This window comes from Lolium perenne, chromosome 1, assembly GCF_019359855.2.
Source record: "Lolium perenne isolate Kyuss_39 chromosome 1, Kyuss_2.0, whole genome shotgun sequence".
Lineage (NCBI taxonomy): Eukaryota > Viridiplantae > Streptophyta > Magnoliopsida > Poales > Poaceae > Lolium > Lolium perenne.
In genome coordinates, this window is record NC_067244.2 from 90,830,497 (window position 1) to 90,853,018 (window position 22,522).

Below are 22,522 nucleotides of genomic sequence, written 5' to 3' on the forward strand. Positions count from 1 at the left end.
TTGTCATTGAGGCGTCCACCACCGCTGTAGTGACGTACGTGACAAGACGGTGAGACTACGCCGGTGAGCTTCGCAGGAAGGGGATCAAATCTCCTTGCCGGTGAGCCACAACCTCCGTACGTGATTAGACGGCGAGACTATTCGAGGACGGCGAGATTGCTCAAGATTTACAGGTAAAACCGCTCAAGACGATTTCTGGCGATGACTTCAGAACAGCGAGACGACATCAAGGTCGAGCACGGGCAACTCGGATGAAGAAAAAAAAATTCCACTTGCGGATGGTAAGGGTGGGTAATTTTTATCTAAATTCAGGGGTAAATCGAACAAATAGCGATAATATACCACGGTTGCATTGCAATTTAATAGTAAGATGCATCATCTTACTCCACCAAAAGGTTTGTACTGAACATGCATACACAGCTAATACTCCTATCGAGAGTACTGAAGATGCATCAGAAAATCGAAATTGAACGATTAAAATAAGTACTCCTCGACCCTTGCCCTAACCATCCAAGCAAGAACCTCCAGGTGGAAGTTGCATAAGATGGCACTGCAACAAAAGACCGCAATGAGCCAAAACAAAATGCGTAAACATATAATCCTGTAAAAATCCCAGAGAATTTTGCGAACTGCATTTCCAGTGTCCAATTTGTTAACTAAGCGCGTGCCTACCTGAATCTTCAGCCAACTGAATCAATGGCCACCTACTGACATCGCCAGCATAATGGATGACAACACAAAAAAAAGGGGGGCTAGAAGGCTACTTATACACACTCCTGTGGACTGCTCTCTGCTGGCAAAAGAACATGATGTACATAACTTTACACGGAAGGGGGGTTACGCCGATGTGGCTGCTGGCGCTGCTGCTTCATGCTGGCTCTCCTTGCAACGTCCCATGGCTTATGAGGCACGCAGACGCCTTGCTGAGACGCGAAGAATGACTCATATCCCGGGGAGTCAAAAGCAAAACCAGTGTGCTTGGAGTTCTCTCGGGGAAGCATGGAGATCGCGTAGCTTCTCGCTTCTTCAGGGCTCAGATGGCTCCTCTCTGGCAGATGTATTATGCTGTATTCGTGAGGATCATCCTTGTGCATCTCTTGAACAACTTGGTAGTCATAGGGGGATAGCCATCTCTGAAGCCTGAGATATCGATAGAATATCAGAGACAGCACACAGTTGATTCAACTACTTCAGTGTAAACTGAAAGGTAGCTAGATGGTATCACCTAAAATATTATTTTGCAAAAGGAGAAGCTGCTTACGATAGATATAGGAAGTCACCAAAGAGAGCGATGACCGGAACAAGCATTAGTGTGAGGTAGAAGAAAAAGGTACTCATCAGAACATAAATCACAAAATATACATTTTCCTGCAGAAAGCAGTATGAAGTTAATGCATATGTAAAAAGGGTGGTCATCAGCAAAACAATAGATTTCTGCATAATTCACCCACCTGTCTGTCAAATGATGTCATTATTGCAGAGTATACAAAGATAAACAGAAACCAGGCAGCTATACTGCCAGCTACACTGAAATAATGCCATCTTGTAATAGAGTTGCACGACATGAGGAGACGGAGGTTCACAGTCACCACAACACAAGTAAAGGCCATCGTGCTAACATCCCATTGACCAAGGATCTTGCCAGATGAGCCATGACCATGCTGACTTGCAGCTGCAGTGAAGTAATAGAACACTATTGACTGGTAAAAGGCAAAGAAAGCCCAGACCGCTATCACTTTCCACTTGAAGAACGTATTCCTAATTCCTTCCTGGTAAAGTTGCGGGTATTTTTTTGATAGAGATGCACTCACATCCTGAAAGGGTTCATTTTAGTGAATGCAGCAAATAGCATCACTCCAGAGCTAAATGTATAACAGATACAAGCAACTATACCTTATCAAACAAGCCAACCATAATTACAGGCAGCGCTGTGAAAATGACATTATACAGAGACTGGAACCAGTCATCATAAAATCGTTGACCAGAAAAGCCAGTTTGGAAAGTGAACCAGAACTGAGTTAGCGTAAATGTCAGATTCTTGTAGAAGAAGTATGTGATAACCTGAAATTGCAACATGTCAGCACTTACTTTTTGTGAACTATACATATTGAAAGCTACAAGCTAGGGAAACCATAAGCATACCTTGCACAATCTCAAGTATGACCACCGTCCATGTACAAGAAGTAAATCGGTAAGATATCGAAACTGAGCGATGGCGAAATCACTAGCCATAACTGCTTGCATTCCTTCTTGCCCACTAATGCCAATCCCAACATGAGCAGCTTGAATCATGCTTACATCATTAGCGCCATCGCCAATGCTGAGAGTTATCTTACGAGCACCTTTCCTAACTAAGCTAGTAACCTACAAAATGTGTGTCACCATTGTCCAATTTGACATCATTTTAACATATAGTTTATGCAAGGAAAGAAACGCACAAAACATAGGTTTTGATATCCTAATGGTATGGGTAATAACCAACTTAGCGCATATGATATGTCATAGTGCATGATTGAGTAGAGAAAAAAACTGCAATAGCAAATGCATCCTTGTACAATGATTAATAACATATCTGCCACACAAACTCTTATAGTGGAGGTACAATATAGGTTATTCCCTTTACAATTCAACAATATCAAGATAACCATTTTCATGACTACGCATCCTGAAGAGCATCCATATGAGACCTTGAGTATAAGAAACATAGATACCCCAAAATCAAGCATGACATACTGTTAATTATTCCCTGGGGGTAATGCAAAGTTATGCACGAATAAGATACTAACAGCAATAAATAAAATTTACCTGTGCCTTTTGCAGTGGAGAAACACGACAACACACAACTGAGTGGCAAATTAAACTCAAACCAAGAAGATTCACACGCAGAGCAGGATCTAGAGCATACATCAAGCATCTTCCATCGATAATGAAAGCTAACTTTCGTCCTGGTGTGCTACTTAGAGAACGGTGGGCTTCCTCGAGGTAACTTCTCAGACTCTGTTTTACTGAGTCTTTGATAACTCGGGCAACTTCCACCGGGTCGCCCTGAAAATGAGTGACACGTTATAATATGGCAAAGGCATGTCCATAACAAAGATCACACACTACATGTAAAAGTTGGTTTACACCAATGAGATGCAATCATATTTGTTTATGGTTGATCAAAGTACAATGAACAAGAAGTACAAGGCAACACAATCCACATGGAGAAATAAGATTAAAATATATATATATATGCTATCTATACAACAATAAAGGCTAAAATCTACACCACAAATTATTTAATGCCCCACAAACCAAAGTACAAAGGGGAAAATGTGCCTTCTAACCGAAAAGAATACGTACAGGCATCCAGCTGAGGCATTCCTTTATTTTAAATGATATGAGTTAACACCTTTAGCAGAGTCTTCACTTGCATGTCCATGTAATATAAGATGTTATTACATCCAATACTCTTATATTTATTGTAATAACATCTTATATTAAGGGACAGAGGGTGTACAAGATAATATATGTTGTGGCTTAACAAGCTCCATGACAGAATATCATTTCGAAGTGCAATCTCTATGGTTGTCTTACCCTATCTTCAGCCTCTCTAATTGCATTCGTCTCTGAACTGATGATGAACTGTTTTGTGTCGTTGTTCACCAGACTGCATGCTGCAGAGCAAATAACCAACTCAAAAACTTCTGAAGCTTTTCTAGGCCAGGTGAAAGAGGGAGAAAACAGAGAACCCAAATTGTCCAATACTGAGCTATTAGTGTATACATTCGTTAAGAAAGAAATAAGCAAAGGTTAAACAAATAATAAAAAATTAAAACCTCACCGTATGCTATATTAATTGCAGTTTCCATTTTATCTCCAGTTAGCACCCAAATTTTTATGCCAGCTGCAGAAAGAGTTTCAATGCACGCTGGCACCCCTTCTTGCAGTTTGTCTTCTATAGCAGTGCACCCTATCAATATAAGGTCCTTTTCAATCAATTCAGCCACCTACAAAAAAGAACGAGAAGAAAATTATATCACAAGATGACCCAGCAATAGAAGAAAATACTTCAACATCAATTTATATTTCGTACAAAGCAGTCTTTGATTATATGACAGATTGCAAAGATAATGCTTTTCTGGTGACAATCTTTGAATTTCTTTTTTTACACCCAACATATTTTTATGTTGTTATATTCATAAATTTATGTTTAGTCATTAGTCATTACAGTGCAAAATACACCAAAAATACATATTTTACGACGTCTATTTTTCCATACATTCTTCTGCACTTCTTGAGTAAGACAAAATTTAGGAAGCGCTATTTGACCGTACATGATTTGTCAAGCACTCCCTCCACTCCCTATTAATTAACTCTGATTTAGTGGTTGGAATGCAAACAAAAAAAACCCAAAATATCGGAATAAGGCTTTTCAGAAGAAGAAAATGCATAGCTACAAAAAATTGCCTACGATGAAATAAATCGCATGCCCAACAGTGCAGGTCTAGTAGTGGATGATAGTAAACCGAGAAGTCAGGCAGGCAAGCATAGAAGTGCTTGGGGAGGCAGTAACATAGTTTGTAAAAGGTTATTATCATGTCATATTAATAAAAGTATTTTTAGAAGATAGTGATGCATGCCTCATCAAGTTTCTTATCGCGATCACGTAGAGAGGATTTAGCTTGCACGAACTTCTCATTCCAGCTTTCATATTGATCCCTGCTGAGATCTCGATAAGCAAGGCAAAGTGTACGCAAGCCAGCAGACCCAAATTGTTCTAGATGTTCTCTGCTTTTCTTCTTAATGTCATGATTTCCATCAGCTAATCGTTCATAAATCACATTATCAGCACCCTATTACACAATATTATAAAGTTAGTGTGACAATATGCAAAATAAAAGCTAAACGAAATTAAATTTTGTGTATTACCTTGCAATAGAGAACAAGTTTACCATTCGGGAAATGGCAAACCACAGATTGACGCTTCCTTGTACTGTTAGTTACAGCAAAGTGTGAAGTGTAGAAAAAAATAATGATGTCATATTATCGAATTTCAAAAGAAAAAAACAAGGCAGACCTGTTAAATTCCAAAACATTCAAAATTTCATATGCAACATCTTGTATACTCCCCATCCTCTCAACATGTGATTCGCGTACCATAACTGTGGATGGCGTACGTCTACAGAACACACAAACATATTTTAGCTGAAAAAATTGCAACAAATTTATTAAGAACTATGGATGATTTCACAACTCTGAGCAGTTGTCATATCCATGGGAAGAAACCATCCCAATAGAAGCATAGAGCTAACAGAGATCTAATTTACATAGGGATTTTTTATAAATGGGGTACTGGCTCATTTTGCTACTCCCTCCGATCCAAATTAATTGACTCCATTTTATCTAGATACGGATGTGACTAGATGTGTTTGTTGACTAGATACCTCCGTATCTAGACAAAGTGGAATCAGCTAATTTGGATCGGAGGGAGTACCAAGAATGTCAATTCAGTCCTTTATACTACAAAAATATACTTGTAAGCAATAACCTGGATGTACAGCTAAACGTAACGGAGTTTTTCTATATATCCTGTTGGGAACAAAATGGCAAGAGCAAACTAGGGCCACTTTAAGGTAAGGGCTTACCTATAAAAGAAGAAACCAAAATTCTTTGCAGCAGCCACAAGCGCAGCCTCATCAGGAGAGGCAGCTTGATAAGTGATCTTTTCTGGTGTCTCCTCGCCCTCAGGAAGAACTGTATGACAGATTGCAAGGCATCTAAAGAATTCCTAAAGAGAAATAAGAGCAAATAAGGAATGGCTGTTTAGCAATTAGCACACTAAAAATGGAAATCATCATACAGGAAACATAGCCACATAGGATTTAAGAAAAGTTTATAATAAAGGCATCAATCATGATATGTAAATAATCATGTCAATGAGACCAGAGATGATCATGAAAAAAACGAAACCAACGTTACTTAAGGAAGGAAAGAGTGAAAACTATTGCACAGGTAGTCTGATATATCTACCATGCAAGCCTCGTGATTTGGTTCATTTCTCCATGCACCACACATTATTCTAGCATCGTCGAAGTTGAATCCTTTCTCATGAACTGCAGTGGCTGACCTTTTACCCTAAGAAAAGTACGCAAACCAAATATAAGGGCAGTTGCACCTATTCACAGATACCACGCTAACAGAAATAGCAAGGTAAGTGTTGGACACCTCATCATCATCAATACTGACTCCAGCTCGCTCAGCTCCTCCTTTCTCGATCTCTGTAATGCCAGTTCCATATATTTCTCCACCAATAGAACATTTAAAGAATTCCATCAAGTTTCTTGTAAGTGTTCCAGTTTTATCAGAAAAAATATACTCAACCTGAACCATTAATGGTGAAAAAACAAGGTAACAACAGATGTCAGAAATGTAAAATTTATTTTTAAGTGCTAAATCTTTTTCAAGTAACACAGTAACACTGAGCATTTACTTTAGTAGTATATGTATTTATAGGGGCCTAATAGCCAATTACGAACCAATACTTTCATCATGGAAAAAATGAAACCACTGAGGCATTTTTGCTAAGGGACTATTACCTGCCCAAGCTCCTCATTCAGATTAGACGTACGGGCCAAAGCTGGGGTGTTGCTCTCCGCATGATACATATTCAGATCATTGTTAATAAACTTTGCACATTGAATAAATTTAATCATCTGCAAATCAAAGGTAACATAAGGTCTGAAAGTCCAATTACAGGGGTGTACTGAATTTGAAATTGAGCATATACCTCTATGGACACATAAAGAGATATAGGGATGATTGTTGAGTATAGAGTTATTAGAGTAAACATGGTTAAAATGGTCACCTGCAGAAGTACAAATGTATGATATAAGGCTGCTTGGAGCATATTATCTGGAAACGTATTTAAGTAATACATACCACAAATCTGTTCTTGGGATTAAACTGGTCCTCAACATGCCCACGCAATCCAAGGTAGAAGTATTTCTCATTGATAAACACACCACTGTTGATACAAGCCAAATATAAGGTCTATTAGTGAGATCTAATTCATTTCTTAGAGAAAGTGCAAACAGAATAGGCACATGCATTTAGAAGATCAGCCATCATAGTTACAGGAAGGTAACCAAAAGCAATAGTTAGGTCATCAACTGTACAGATGTCTGATTCTTTTACAGTTTTACCATGTAAGGATTGATAACTTTTCATTGTTAACAAGGATATTATCCTTCCCTGTCAACCTTCGAAGAAATCAATTTGCTGAAAAGAGCCATTCCTACTCTGTGCATCTAAATAGAGCCCAATCTGTCCACCCCTCCCACCTCCCACGTATAAAACCGTAAAAAAGTTACAGTATTAAGATTATTAAAACCTAAGTCCTGCGCTCATCCGTAATCCTGTTATCCCACACAGAAGCACTACGACTTCGTTTGGATGTAGGTACTCGGCTGCTGGAATTGAATTTGGGTTCAAGACCAAATCAGCTTCTGCATTGAATTGGGCCACAATACCAATTTTGCTTTTTGGGTGTACAAAATATTCGTGGTTGGAAATGAGGAGTCAATTCAGAATTTCTGTTTGGATGTCCATCCAGTTTAGTTTCAATTGAGCCATCTTCTCAGTCAGCACATCTCTCCCCGTAGGTGGTGCCATGTTGCCAACGCCGGCCTGGAGCAGAGGGGCATGGAGCAGCATGACAGAGATCATCGTAAAGCAGCGTGAGGATGGGCAGTTCCCATTGCGGCGAGGAGGTAAAAAGTGGGGATGACGACGACCAGGAGAGAGAAAGAGGGACGCGGGGTGTGCAGTAGAGGACCTCACCCTCGGCAGAGCTCCGACAGCCTGTGCTCCATCACGCTTCGCTTCACCGTCGGAGGGAGAGAGGTAGCAGATGGGGCTGGGGCGGAGGTTCGCCAGAGAGGTCGCTAACGGAGCACGCAGAGTAGTCGCCATGGAAGAAAGGCGGCTGGCGGCGGTCATCTGGGGATGAGGCTCATTTCCATCCAATTCAGAGGGGTCGAGCTCTGTATTGGAGATAGGCTATTCTAGTAGTCCACGATTCCATGTGGTATTGGGCCCAAATTCCATCTCCCAATTTTGAAGACATCCAAACAGCAGAACTGGGAAAGCCTGATTCCAGTTCCCTGCCTGAAATCTGAATACCTACATCCAAACGGGGTGTAAGGAGGAGGACAAGAAAATAAGAACTTCCCCCAACAAACTCCAGACATCTCTGTCTTATTTTTAGAAGCATATATTATGCTAATAAATTGTTTTTTATGATTAATTGAGAAGCTGAAAAAATAGTGTGCAAGTGTAAAGCCAACATAACATCAACCTAACCAGTATAACTGATCTTAAGAATATACATGTAAGCAAATGATACAGAATAGACATCTAATATATTAAGTGAACGGAGAAAAAAAAAACTTACCTTCCAATAGCACCAATGACACACATTGTGAACAGGGTTGCAAATAGAGCTAGTATAAGCTTGTCTAGTTTTTTCTCCAACGTACTTCTTTTAGAAGGAACATTCATTGAATTCATCATAACCTGCAGTAGTGCTCCATAGCAGTAAATCGCAGAACCAGAAGCAAATGACAGGTTGAATACATATATAACACAAAATTGCCCATACTTTTGTCTCATGGCCCGTGAATATAACAGCTGCAACAATGTTTTCCGTATTACGAAGGCTGCATCCCTGAGGCAAAAAGGTAGGAAGAAATTATTATCTTTTTTGCATGTGTGCCCACATACACAGAGAATTGAGTGATGTGCAGGAAAAGGCTCAAGTCTGATGAAAGTGAACTCTTGAAAGTGAACCATATCTAAGTGCTGACAAGTAGGTTTTGGTAGTTTCCACTCTCCATCGTAAAAATAAATTACATCTAAACAGATTCCAGATTGGAGCAACTAGAGGTCTCTCACTTTCTCTGGTCTTAACTCATGAGGAATTTACTTACTGTCTTGGAAGCGTACTTTACTGCACATGTGCACATTTCTTATAAACTTTACAAACATTGCTTAAACAAGTCACTGCATGTCCAACATGTGAAACTAGAGAAGTGGAAAGTTCATGAGATGATTGAACATTTTGAAATCTAAAACTACAAGACTTGTATCATAGCTAGTCTCGTTGGCAAAAGCTATAGAACTGTAATATTACACAAGTATGTGACAACAATGTGAATATGGCCAATGTAGGATGATGGTGTTATAGTGAGAAGAATGTGAGTGAAGGCATCAGTGGTGACATTGTTTTAACCTGAGGGGTACTTCTAGGAAAATCATGCTAATCTGGAACATGCAACAACTTGGCAAGCGATTAATCATGTAAATAGATAATGAGGGCCCCTCTGGATGAGAGGCATTAAATTGGAAGGTTTGGTACCAAATACCTAATCTCTCCAAGGAAATTAAAAAAAAAAACTCATTCCAACAAGTCCTAGATGAAAATTCTGAATCATGCCACTGCGAGGCTGCAAGTTTGAAAATTGCCACCGGATATCCCATTTATCCATATGTCATTTCTCACAGTTAGTCGCATTTTTTCAAAATGTCAACTTTGCAGTGGAATGACTCGATTTCTCAATAAAGATGCTAAAAACAAATAACACAGCATGAAAGAACTTACCCTTAGTAGTATCTGGTTTGGTGAAATTGGTATAGTTTGCTTGTCCACGATAAGATTCCCGGTGAATGTGTAAAGTGAATTGTTAGGCTGTTCACATTGTACTTCACCTGTAAGCCATAAGACAAAAAAAAATGTGAAAGTTCACAGAAGGTACAATGCTTATGCGAAGTTCAGAGAAAATACAAAGTTTCCTAAGTTCCACCAACTACAGAATAGGCTCCCATCAAGATGGAAAAAAATAAACATATAAAAACCTTTGAATTCATAAGCCTTTTCAGGAAGAAGATAGTCCCAGGTTTTCTCCAAAGCTTTCCTTATTTTCAGGTTGGTTTCCCCATCAAGATTTGCTGTCTGGGATAAATATAAAATATCCAACACACTTCAATTAGAAGAAAGGTTTCGCTGAAGTTCGTTTAATACTTCCAATTTGAGCAAAGAACAGAATGGGTAAGAATGAATTTATTAACCTCTATGTAGCAAACGCCATCAGGGTTTGTACTCGATAGGAAGAGCAAGTCAGCAGGGAAATAACTGTCTTGCTTGATCTGCTCTAAAGAAGTGCCCATCACTGTTAGTTTTTTCTTGTGTATGTATTTTAAGCTCAAGATTAAACTGAAGACATTTTATTAACTTTGGTAGAATTCAACAGTTCAAAGGATTAATTAGCTGAGATCAGGAGGATTTAAGACATTACCCTCACAATATCTCCAACCTGCAGTCTTTTCCATGGAGTACTTTCCCATTTTTGACCTTGCAATACATCGACGTGTGCATTATTAATTGACATATCATTCTGGAAACGTTTCTGTATTAAGGACAGGAAACAAAAAGGGAAGGGCGTCAGATTTCCTCATTACGAATAGCACAACAAAACAGTGAAGCAGCTGAGCAATGCTAACCCAATCCTCAAAAGCTTCCTTGATGAGAGACACCAAAAGCACTAAACTAAGGGGAACCACATTAGTGACAGGGTGAACTGGACTGCAAAAATACAAGCATGTATGATATTTGATTAATAGAAATAAAGATGAAGGGAAGCAAAGAATGTCTGAATCAACTCATGGACTTGTTATGCTCAGAAGTGTCTAGCTGCAACCAAGAATTCCACAGATAACATAGGCCTACACATGCATCATGTGCAGTTGTGCACACACACAGGGAGAGAGAGAGAGAGAGAGAGAGAGAGAGAGAGAGAGAGAGAGGGAGACCTAATTGGTGTAGTCGATAAGATCGAAATCATGAGAAAGTAAAGATTTGCCACCCGCCTGAACTGTCAAAGCAAAAAAAAAACGAATTACAAATGGTTCCTGCTACTGAATAATACAGTGATAAAACACTTGAATTGATGGTGGAGCTATCAGTGCAAAGCTGCTTTGTTTGGTACAGAAACATGCATTACATTTGTAACATGTGTTACTTGATTTGACAACTAAAGGCTTTTAGCTTCTGAAGCTCATTTAAATACTAGGATCCACAGCAGTGAACCATGAAAATGCCAGAATTATGTTGCCTCAAATACATCTTATGTTGTGTGACAAAATAATGGACCTTACTGCTTTGTCAAATACCATATAACTTTTATAATCACAGTATCTTAAACACATTGAAACACGGTGCCAGACCAGGTGAGCCTATCAAGCATCGACTATTTAAGCTAAGCACAATCCAAAGCTGAGGAAAGAAACATCTTTAAGGAGAGATCATTATGCAGAAGTTAAAATGATAAGATACTTATCTCATTGTGTTAATAACTCATGTGTCTAGTTTAAAGCGAAGTTCATATAAGGAACAAGGGAAAGAGGAATAAAATTGTTGCCTCAAGGAAAGAGACAAAATAAAATTTTGTTTTCAAGATGACAAACCTAGAGGGTTTATTGATAGAATATGTAACAAGCAAAAAACAATGTATAAATACCTGTTCAAACAATCCTTTAGGTAAAAATGTCAGGACGCTGTACTTTGTGGTCGATACAGAATTTCCCTGGAAATGAAGAACAAGACAGATACATAAATAGTTCATGAATTATCAGAAAATAAAGTATAACTCTGGCATTGGAGTTTGCGGAACTGATGGTTCGATACGCTTGCAGGAGAATGTTTTCCTAAACAAAAAGAGCTTTTGTGCATGGTCAAACAAACTAGAAGCATATTCATAATATCAGAAATGATATAGCCCAGTATCAATTCCAAATAAATTCAATCATATAAACTAATATCCAACGAAATTGTGGGGTGTCAGGAAAATTCAGGAATTATCTACTCACACTAGCGGCAGTAGTTTTGCAGGGATTGGATAAATGTCATTAAGATGATTAAATATTAACAAGTGGCGAGTAATAGAGTTTTCAATTGTTACAGAAAGCTAACATGGAAAGCAATCAATTCCTCCTTACAGGTAAATAGCTTTGCTTCAGCTTGCTGTCATCGGGAGGTGAGTTGGCCACACTGGCCAGATACAAGTTCAGCTATTGGCAGAGCAAGCATCATTCAGCCGTGGTTAAGCGCATTGATGAAGAGAATAGTACAGCCAGTACACCCATGCCCTTGAAGCCCCTCAACGCCAGTAGCATTTATATATCCTGCCCATACAGGGCCGGATCTGGCCCAGGGAAAAAGGTGCGACGGCCCGGGGCCATCGTAAATAGGGGCCCTATGTATTTAGTGTAGTATGTATATAGGGACGAGTAGAGGGGGGAAAGCCCACTATCGCACTGCTCAGGCCAACGTCTAACAGTAACAAGCAGGCAACCACACAGAAAAATTATTGATCGAATCAGGCACCAGACATGCACGCACGCCCGATGGTTCGTTTTCTTCTCGATCGAATCACCGATCAAGCACAGGCCGCATGGAAGCCGAGAAGAACACAAGTCACACGATTGAGCTGGAAGCCTGCCCCCAAATCCAATTTCATTTCCTAATCACTTTTAAGTTTTCCCTCACGCACGGCACTATCACGAAGGGCCGGCTCTGACGGAGAGTGAGACAGGGAGCGGACCTGCTCGGGCAAATCCGCAAGAAATCGGAGATATTGATCAACAGGTTACATACTTACAGGTAATTCTCTCACCACAAATTCAATGAGATAGCCGACTCTATTTTTACATTTTTTTTTTAATCAAAAATTTCTCAAATTTGCTGACCGAATTATCCCTGTTCATGAGTTAACAAAATTTTATCCATTGTATGCATCATTTTTTTATCCATTGGATCTATTGATAGAGTTTGCCCTGTGCCCATACTATGTCACTAGTAATCCTAAAAATCAAACAAGCTCTAATCCACCAATGACCTCAAAGTTAACTACAAATGCAGCTCTTAAGGACAAGGACAAACAGGTGGGGCGGTGACTTTCTGGTGGACTAATCAGTATGAATCGTGTAATCTCTGTACAAGATGGGGCGAAACAAACCTAGTGGTACTCTAGTAGCTTAATATACCAAACGGTCATCTCCAAATCAACCACCGGAACACGCAGCATGCATGTGGTGACGAGATCTAGGCCTACAGGACTGCCCAAAGCCTCGAGGCAAAACAACCTGCGGATCAAACCGAATTAGTGGAGGGGGGGCGGGTACGTACCTTGTACGCGACGGGCGCGTTGGTATCGCGGTCGTTGCAGTATATCGTGCGTACAGTGGGCGCTTGCGGCTGCGGCTGCCGCCGGAGGCTAGCACCCCCACCGCCGAGACGTGCCGTCCTGGACCTGGACGACTCCGCGCGTCCTGGCAGAGAAGACCCCGCCCGCGGCGACGGCTCGCCGCCTAGCCTCGCGGTGGCCACCCGCACCATTTCCTTTATCCGGGAGCTCATCCTGCGTCCCCCCCGCAGCGCCAAACTCAGCTGCGGGAGATCTAGGGAAATCTTACAGTGGACCGGACACGAGATCGGGTGGGGGGCAAATCGGCCGGATTTGCGCGGCCTTTTGGTGTCTCGGTGACGAGGGGATTCAATTTGGGTCACGCGTTCCCCTATGTGCGCGTTTTTTCTTTTATTTTGTACTGCTACTTCTTCTTTTCCTCCTCCGGCTCCGGGACCGGGAGAGCAGGACTGCAAGAGCCGAGGCCGCGACTCGCGTCGCGAGGAAGAAAATGAAGGGAATCTTGCATATTGCACCCTCCCTTCTACTAAAATGTTGAAAGCGTAGACAATGTCTACTAGTCGCACGGTATCCATGTCCCCACTGGCGGAGGGGCCGAACCGGGCCATGGCCCGCCCAGGTTTTTGGCAGAAAAACGATTAATTACTAGGCATTAGAATTACAACCCAACTGCAGCCCACCAGAACGCCTCTCACTCGACCCAGACGAAGAAAAAAAAAAGACACGCAACTGGAGAGAGAACCGTGGGGCTGAAATGAAACCATGGAGGCGCCTTGAGCCTTGACGAGGAATTTTGGGGGAACGAGGGGAGGCGGAGCAGGGCACCAGGAGGCACAGCAACGCCTCACCTCCGCCCCGCCGCCTCAGCCCGCAGGCACGAGCGCCGCGGTGTCAGCCGGAGGACCAGCAGCTGACCAGCTTCTGATTCGCCGATTCGGTTTTGATGCTGTATTCTTCTCCAATTTGTCTACGGAGTATACAAATACTTTATTTTTTTCCCAAATCCGTAGTTGGCAAAATGCGAATTTGGTAGCAGGGATTTGGATTGGACTTGACTCTGTTTCCAGAATTTGTTTTCAGTTTTAGGCACTGTATTTTAGTTATAGGTACCTCTGTGTAAAAAAAAAATGTGGAGTCACTTCTTATGACGGATGGAATATATGTATTTATGCGATGATTGGTAACCAACCAAAGCAACAACAGATTTAAGTGATCACTAATATTTAGTGAAGTGGTATAATTGAGAACAAAAAATTTGGTTTTTTTTAGCCTGGCCCGCCCTTGGTTTTCTTCGTAGCTCCGCCACTGCATGTCCACCGCCGCCCGCACCATCCCACTGGTGCGCTCGCCCTCCATTCTCCGTTTGAGGAACCGGTTGTTCATTTCTTTACTATTATATTGGAGTTGGTCGTAGGTCGTACAACGCGTTTAATAAAGGAGATTGGGAACATCCTCACCGCTCGATCTACATCTAACGGTACAGTAGGTTATTGTAATCCCAGCTAGCTAATTACGGCTTCATGCCACCGATAAGTGAAAAATATCTTTTTTCCCCTCTCCTGCCCGACCCTATGCCCGACCCTATCCTCCGAACTTCCTGGATCCCGCCGCCACCACCTCGATCTCCGGCCACCGGTGCCGCCGCCCTCCTCCGACCCGTGGAAACGAAGTCTATTTCCCTGAAACTCCTCCCCGTTCCTCAGCGTACTCCCATGGCAGACCTGCTCGTCCCTGCCTCTTTCGAATTTGGCCGCCGCCGCCACCCGCTCGAGCTGCCGCCGTCGTCGTCCGAACCTCATGTCGTCGGCACCGTCCTCCGGATCTAACGCCAGAGATACCCTGTGTGGTCCAACGCTAGAGATTTCCTATGGTGTAGACCGAGCGCGCAACTCCCGTCTGCACAACTCAATCTGGGCTCGATCTCACCAAGCTATTCGTCAGCCCGTACACCCGACAGCGACTGCGTCACCCAGTGCTTGCTTAGCCCGTAGCTGCTACTCCAGATCCTGTATGACTACCTCCTCTCCGCGGCGCTCTCTGCCTTGGACCGGATCTGGATGTACAAGCACCTCCTCTAGGCCAAGACGCTCCAGGCTTAGGTTCATGTGCCATTTCGTGAGCACCTACGTTGGCTGCCTTACATTTCCATAAATTCAGGCATTACCCCTCCTAATTAATCGGGTTGGAAGATGTATCAGAGAATCACAATGGCAAAGGTGAAGTTTGATCTGCATCCAAATCAATACAGTATATTTTACTGGTGGTTTGCTGAATCTCAAGTATCCAAAGGCAGTCAACGAAGCAGAGCTTGCAACTTCACCATGTTCAACATCACCAGGACCAGGGAGGTAATTTTTCACATAGAACATGTTGTGCACAATGACAATCTTTAGCACAACCATGATCCTTAATGAACATTCAGTTGTCTGCATGTCTACCACCTCCAGCCATCATGTCTGCCGCCTCTAGCCATTGTGACTTTGTACCGTATAACCAAGAGGCCTATTCAATTTTCAACATCAGAGGAAACAGGTAAGGACGTAAGGTATAACCAAGTTAGCTTGTTGAGTCAAAGAAATTGGATTGCATGTCACTTATGTTTGTTACATTAGGAATAACATGTTGATTCCACTTAGTGTGGTTCACATCCAATTTTCTGCAGTTCCTCTTCCTCACCGGCTTAGAGGCAACACTGGAATTGTGTTTGTGTGTACCATCTAGGTGAATGAGTAATAGTGTAAGAACGGCAGTGAATAGCCATTCCATTCTTCTATAGAAGCAGCCAAATGCCATGGCAATAGAGGTCGATTTTTGTATTCTGCAACACTGGTTATTTAGTATAGATTCATCCAATCTGGAAAAAATTGTACTCTTAGCAAGCGTATTCCTATATATTCTTGCGAAATAGAATTGTTCTTGACTCGGCTCAGCCCTCAAGCGCATAGAAAGAGGCAGGCAAAGCTTAGCCAGCGGAGAAAGCTCGAGCTCCAATTATTTCTTTCTTGCTAGCTCTAAGCTACAACTGGAGCTTTCATGATACGAGTAGGACAGACTAAATTATCACCAATGCCTTCTTGATACACACAACCAAGCGGATTGGACTAGAATTGTTAGTACACATCCATTTTTCTAAGGTTGATGCAATTTGATCCGGTACATATATTGAAGTGATGACCGACTAGCCTAAAGGTACATATTTATTCCATTTAATGTGTACTCCACCATCCGGCTCGAGCATGTTAAGAGTATTCTGAATGGAAAGTGCTATAGGAGACCTCACTGGCCATCAATTATTTTTGGTCCTGACCTGCGGCACCAGGGGACTCTGGTGGCCGTAATCGGAGGTGGAGGAGCAGTACATGGACGTCCAGCTCCATCTGTTCCGATCTACAACCCTATAGCTCAGAGGTTAAAAAAATCCCTTCTTTTCTGCTTACTTCACCGAGGAGAGTCTTGTTCGCGACACTGCAGCGATCAAAGTCGAAAAGCTGGGCGATGGCTGTGGCCCAGCCAGCATTCTCGCTTCAAGCAAATGATTTATACGCATGGATTTTGTCCTGATCAAAGGTCTCAGTGTCGAAAGGAGCTAAATCTCTCATTATGTTTGTTTAGTCTATGGATTGGGGTGGACTCCTTCAGTATTCAGATGAGTGCTAAACTATGTGGTTTGTCCACACATCTAATTAAGCAAGTCGTCATGTCCATCTTTCGATTACGGGGATGAATTTGCTTATTGGACCTGGAATCTTCGGTAATTGTAGTACTATGCGCTCTAGCAAATTGATCATATTTTGTTGAAGCACAATTACCTAGAATTTCTTTAAGTTTAGAAAAATTTCAGCCCTAGATGATGTCATGCTTTCATGCTTACAAGGAAGGGGATGGATATAATAGAACCACTTGATAGAGATACAATGTTCTGAGTTGGGGAGTACAATTAACATGATTTCAGTCATACATGCATTAGGACCTTAGTTATACGATACATGCATTAGGACCTTAGTTATACGCTCTGGTACTGCATGCATTTTTTCTATTCCTAAGTTGGGTGCTTAGAGAGACATTGGTTTTCTTGAATCCTACTGCTATGGAGATGCCAATAGGTGGCAGTTCTCATTCTCCTCCTGCTCCATAGATGTGGGATCATCACAAAATAGCCTCATGCACTAAAGCTGAGCTCCATGTGCATTCTTTTTACACAGAAACAATGATGCATGTAACCAAAGTAAAACTATTTGTTTAAGTGCATAGATCTCTAAAGGTTAACAATTAACAAGACACTGTAAATAATTTGAAGATTCTTTTGCAAAAGAACAATGAGGTAACACACGTTCGATTCAGACTCTCTGATAATTTGTTTGCAATATTTGGCTATATAAATACATCCAGTCACCCAGATACATCTAGATAGTTACAAAAAGTAAGCTACTGAGGTCTTCCATAGTGTTTGTGCTAGCCATGATTTTGAGATGAATATGATAACTCAAAACCATGTCTACAATAAATTCTTGCATGAAATCAGTTTTACTACGGCTTCTTTGCATGTATTTGTCAAACCTATAGGGTTGGGAAAGCGAGTGACAAGAATGTTTGAGCTATATAGATTTCCCATTTATTTTTGAGAAAAAAAGGGTTTCTTACTAGCTGATCCAGGGAAAGCGAGTGAAAGGAATGTATTGCAACTTTTTTTTGTTGTAGTGGCAGCATAGAGATTTTGTAATGTATTTTAAATAGTACATGAAGGAAAGTAAGAAAATAACAGTGCATCTAAATATGAACCTCAAGGAATCAATCCTACTATTTGCTGCTAGCATAGATCAGAGTCCAGACCTAGCGAGCCTAACCATGTAATCGAAATGCATAAAAGGGTTGGAGTTGTCTCAAAAAAAAATTATAATCGTAATGCAGACTTGGTCGGTATAACTTTATATGCTGACATATACTTAAGAGGGACTTAAATATAGATGTTGCCTGGACATTTGAGAGAATAAGCCAAATGAGGCAAAGCAAAACCAAGTTCACTAGAGGATGCGAAATACACTTCAAACATGTGGAATCTTAATGTTTTTACATTGTGTTATCTTTATTTTGCACATGACTATACAAGCATTATTTGTGTTGTCGGTAAAAAGAGGGACCGTAGCAACGCACGGGCATTCAACTAGTTAGTTATATATTACAAGTTTGCTACACTTCTAGCATACATACCGCTCGGCGATGCGTTGGACGACCCCGCCCCGTCGTACCTCCACTTCTCGTACGCCGCGCGCCGCCTCTCCCGGTCCTCGCGTAGGCATTGCATCTGCTCGGCGGAGAAGCGGCGGTCCGCCTTGATGGAGAGGTCGACGGCGCGACGCCACCGCTCGCGGGCACGGGTGTCGTCCTCCACTTTCTTAAGCGACTCGAAGGACTCGAGGCTCGCCTTCTGTTGCGCCGCATGCTCCTCCGCGTCTGGCCCATCCTCGGTCCTCCGCTTCCGCCGCTGCTTCCTCCTCCCGGGCCGCCAAATCCGTGGTCGCCGCCTCCTGCCGCAGGTGCTGTTCCAGCTCCTCTCGTCGTCGTTGGTGCTCCACCCCTGCCTGCCTCCGCAGCCGCTAGTACAGTGCCTCCACACGTCGACGCTCGTGGAGTTCATCCTGACAACGCTCCTGTTGCGCCTCTTGGCGCCACGCATTCGCTTCCCGCAGCCGCTCCGCCTCCCGCCAATGCTGCTCCGTCTCCTGTTGCTGCCGCTCGTCCGCGACACTTGGCAAAAATTGGGTCAAAGAATGTGTCGGATGGGTAAAGTTCCTTAATTTTATCAAGACCCAACACATTGAAATCCAAACATGTGAGTAAATGGTTGTTTTTTTGCGGAAAGAGCATCTGCCACCACATTGTATTTTCCCTTCTTATATTTGATTACATAGGGAAAGGACTCAATGAACTCAACCCATTTAGCCTGCCTTTTGTTTAAATTGGCTTGACTTTTCAAAGATTCATTATTCGAATGGATAACAAACTCTTTTGGCCAAAGATAGTGTTGCCAAACTTCAAGAACACGAATAGTGCATAAAGATCCTTGTCATATATAGTATAGTTTAGAAGAGATCATCTAACTTTTCACTATGATATGCCACGGGCTTACCATCTTGCATAAGCACACCACTGATTCTGAGACGACTTGCATCACATTCAATCTCAAAAAAAATTGCAAAATTTGGTAAAACAAGAAGTGGTTCCTCGGTAAGTCTCTTCTTTAATTCTTCAAAAGCATTTTGTTGTGCTTTGCACCAAAAAAAGAAACATTCTTCTTCGTTAGTTCATTCAAGGGGCAAGCTATGGCGCTAAAATCTTTCACAAATCAGCGATAAAAACCCGCAAGACCGTGGAAACTTCGGACTTGGCCAACGATGGTTGGAGTAGGCCAATTACGAATAGCCTCAACCTTCAAAGAATCCACTTCTATGCTATTCGAGGAAAAAATCCAAGAAAAATCAACTTGTTTTGAGCAAAAGTGCATTTTGGAAGATTGGCATAGAGCTTCTCATTGCGGATGATGCAAAAGACTTCTCTCACATGTTGAACATGGTTCTCGAGATTTTTGCTATAGATGAGAATATCATCAAAATAGACAACAATATTTTTCCAATAAGCGGGTGCAACACGTGGTTCATAAGACGCATTGATATGTGCATTTGACATCATCATTATTGCTACATATATGATTAGTTTTCATTGTTATTTTCCATCATACATCGTTATTTATGCATTTTTAGTTGATTTCCGGAACTTTCCTACAAAGTCCCCTTCATTGGTATTTAATTTCTGGGAGGCAGAAAACCTCCTTTTTCGTATTTTATTTGTTTGAGAACTTTCTGGATCGCTAAAAATCGAGGGAAAAATATATGATCAATTTTTCACCCGGAGAAGGACAGTGGCCGAAAGAATCATACGAGGGGAGGCACGAGGGTCGAACGGACCCATGTGATGCGCCCAAACATGTAGGGCGCGCCACCCGAGGTCGTTCGCACCTCTGGCATCGTTTCGACCCCCCTTTTATACCAGAAGCTTCATTTCGCCTAAAAACATAAGCCACATTTTTCCCGAGATTTATTAAGGCAGCGGCGAAGGTCCTCTCCTACTCCGGGAGAGGGTAGATTATGTTACGTCGGTGCCTCCGGTGAAGGGGAAATTGACGCCATCGACATCCCCACTCCTCCTTGGCTTAGAGGAGGCATCTCGATCAACAACACTATCATCGCCACCATCTCCATCTACGAGATCGACGTCATCCCCCTCATAGTTTGTGTTGAATTGAACCCCAAATTCTGTTTTATAGTGTTGTTGCATGTTTGTGATTGGTACTTTGTCATTATTTGGTTGGAGATTATATATTGAGATTGTGTTGTAATCATTATGCCTCTGGTCTGTATCATGTTTGATACTTGTGAGTAGTTTCCCACGTTTCTGATTGCATATGATGATCTGGCTATGATTCTATATGATGTGCAATGATTATTTGGTCAAGTTTTTTTTATCTTTTATGTTGTTCTATGATGGTTTTATGCGAACATCGACTACATATTACTTCACCTATATGGGCTCATAGGGTTGCACTTTAATATAATGCATTAGTCTTGGAAGGGTCAGAATGACAGAAACCATCTTCCAATACTTTGGGTTGCATTAGATGGGTTTATGTCGGGGACCAATGATCTTATGGCTATGGTGGGCCATTTATGTCTTAATGATCCTATACTTGCTCATGAAAATAGCTCTAGGAGTCATCATAAGGGGTATATTTGCACATATTTATGGATGCACCTAACTTAGGATCCGCCCCTAATTGAATAAATCTTGACAAAATATTTACCGTGTTGTTTAGAACTTAGATGCTAGTGAATCCATGCGGCCCTTGGAAACTTTAGTCTCATATAATCACACACACTTGAGCTTGTCCTCTTGCTGCATAGAGGATTGGGTTTTTTCTCATCGAGAGCATTTACTTATTTGCTATTTACTTTCTGCACTTTATTTTTATTGCAAACTATACATTCAAAAACACCAAAACTGCTACTTTATTATTATTTTTGTCGATTTTGCTAACCAATACCTTCAGCTCCTCATGGGTTCAACAACCATTCTTATTGAAAAGTACTACAATTGATCTTCTGCACTTGGGATCCATCAAGACACTTTTCTGGCGCCGTTGTCGGGGAGCGTAGCGCTATTGGTAAGTGAATGGTAAGGAAGCTTTTATTGTTTTTATTATTTTCTATTTGTCTCATCATGGGTATGTCTAGCCGTGATGAGATTGGTTTGATTTTATACAATTATGCTTATGTTCAATCTCTTAAAGAAAATGAAGAGAAACCACCTGAGCTTAAGGTGGCGTTTCAAATTCCTATTGTTATTGTCAAACAAGCTATGGAACTAACCTTCACAGGTGATAAAAGTAAAACTGATGTGGGACTTCTACATGCTATTGAAGATCTATGCTCTTTCTTCAAATTGGTTGATGTTCCTCATGATCATGTGAAGAGGAAGTTATTATATCTATCTCTTTCTGGTAATGCTCGCATATGGTTCAGATCTCTGGATATTAAATGTCGTCTTGACTAGGAATTATTGAGGAAGGCTTTCTACCAAGTTTTATACTCCTAAAGAAGGTTATGATGATCGGTGTCATATTTATAATTTTTGGCCTCAGCTTGGAGAAAGTATTGCTCAAACTTGGTTGAGTCTTAATGAACTCATCTGTAAGAATCATTGCCATGGTATTCCTGATAGTCTTATATTGATAAACTTCTATGTGAGGCTGCTCCGGCATCATAGGGATTTTATGGACAATTCATTTGAAGGGTGTTTTACTAATAGAACTCAACAAGAAACAAGGAATTTATTTGATACTATTGCTAATAATTCAGCTTCATGGGATCTTGATAAAGGTAATGAGCCTTGTTTTGATTTTGAATACATGTGTAGAGAATTTCTCTACCACTATATTGTCTGAGGAATTAAATAATAAGTTTGATCTTGATCCTCGTATTTTTGTATAAATTTCTAAATCTTTTGCTAACCATTTGAATGTTCCTAAGAAAGTATTTAGGGTATTTACTGAACCTCTTAAGACTTCAGCATATATTGCTAAAGTTGAGAAACAGGTTTAGCAAGCTTCATCGGTTATTAAAGAAGAATATGTGGAATCACTACAAGAAAATTTGCCATAGCCGACGAAGTTGAAGTCGCGCCGTGGTTGCTGATGCACCATGGCCGACGATTTTTGCTCTCTTTGT

The 22,522-nt window shown here is 41.4% G+C and overlaps 1 protein-coding gene across 3 annotated transcripts; it reads right to left on the reverse strand.

Moving 5' to 3' along the window:
* Nucleotides 1-569: 569 nt before the first annotated feature.
* On the reverse strand, nt 570-13,706 carry LOC127305204 (phospholipid-transporting ATPase 3). Of its 3 annotated transcripts, XM_051335599.2 has the most exons (27): nt 13,226-13,706; nt 11,559-11,624; nt 10,852-10,913; nt 10,543-10,624; nt 10,338-10,448; nt 10,111-10,188; nt 9,898-9,994; nt 9,644-9,750; nt 8,645-8,710; nt 8,438-8,559; nt 6,925-7,009; nt 6,773-6,850; nt 6,582-6,698; nt 6,211-6,366; nt 6,016-6,120; nt 5,631-5,773; nt 5,063-5,164; nt 4,915-4,978; nt 4,626-4,838; nt 3,827-3,992; nt 3,580-3,659; nt 2,806-3,045; nt 2,143-2,364; nt 1,894-2,061; nt 1,452-1,814; nt 1,262-1,368; nt 570-1,140 (listed from the first exon to the last, which is right to left on the reverse strand). In XM_051335599.2, the coding sequence occupies exons 1-27, from the start codon at nt 13,454-13,456 to the stop codon at nt 822-824; spliced, it is 3,750 nt and encodes a 1,249-aa protein (XP_051191559.1). In that variant the 5' UTR covers nt 13,457-13,706; the 3' UTR covers nt 570-821. The 3 variants fall into 3 exon arrangements, with proteins under 3 accessions (XP_051191559.1, XP_051191562.1, XP_051191568.1); XM_051335602.2 differs by lacking the exon at nt 13,226-13,706 and having other exon boundaries at nt 10,852-10,908; nt 11,559-11,603; XM_051335608.1 differs by lacking the exons at nt 10,852-10,913; nt 11,559-11,624; nt 13,226-13,706 and having other exon boundaries at nt 10,111-10,193.
* Between the last annotated feature and the right edge of the window lie 8,816 nt (nt 13,707-22,522).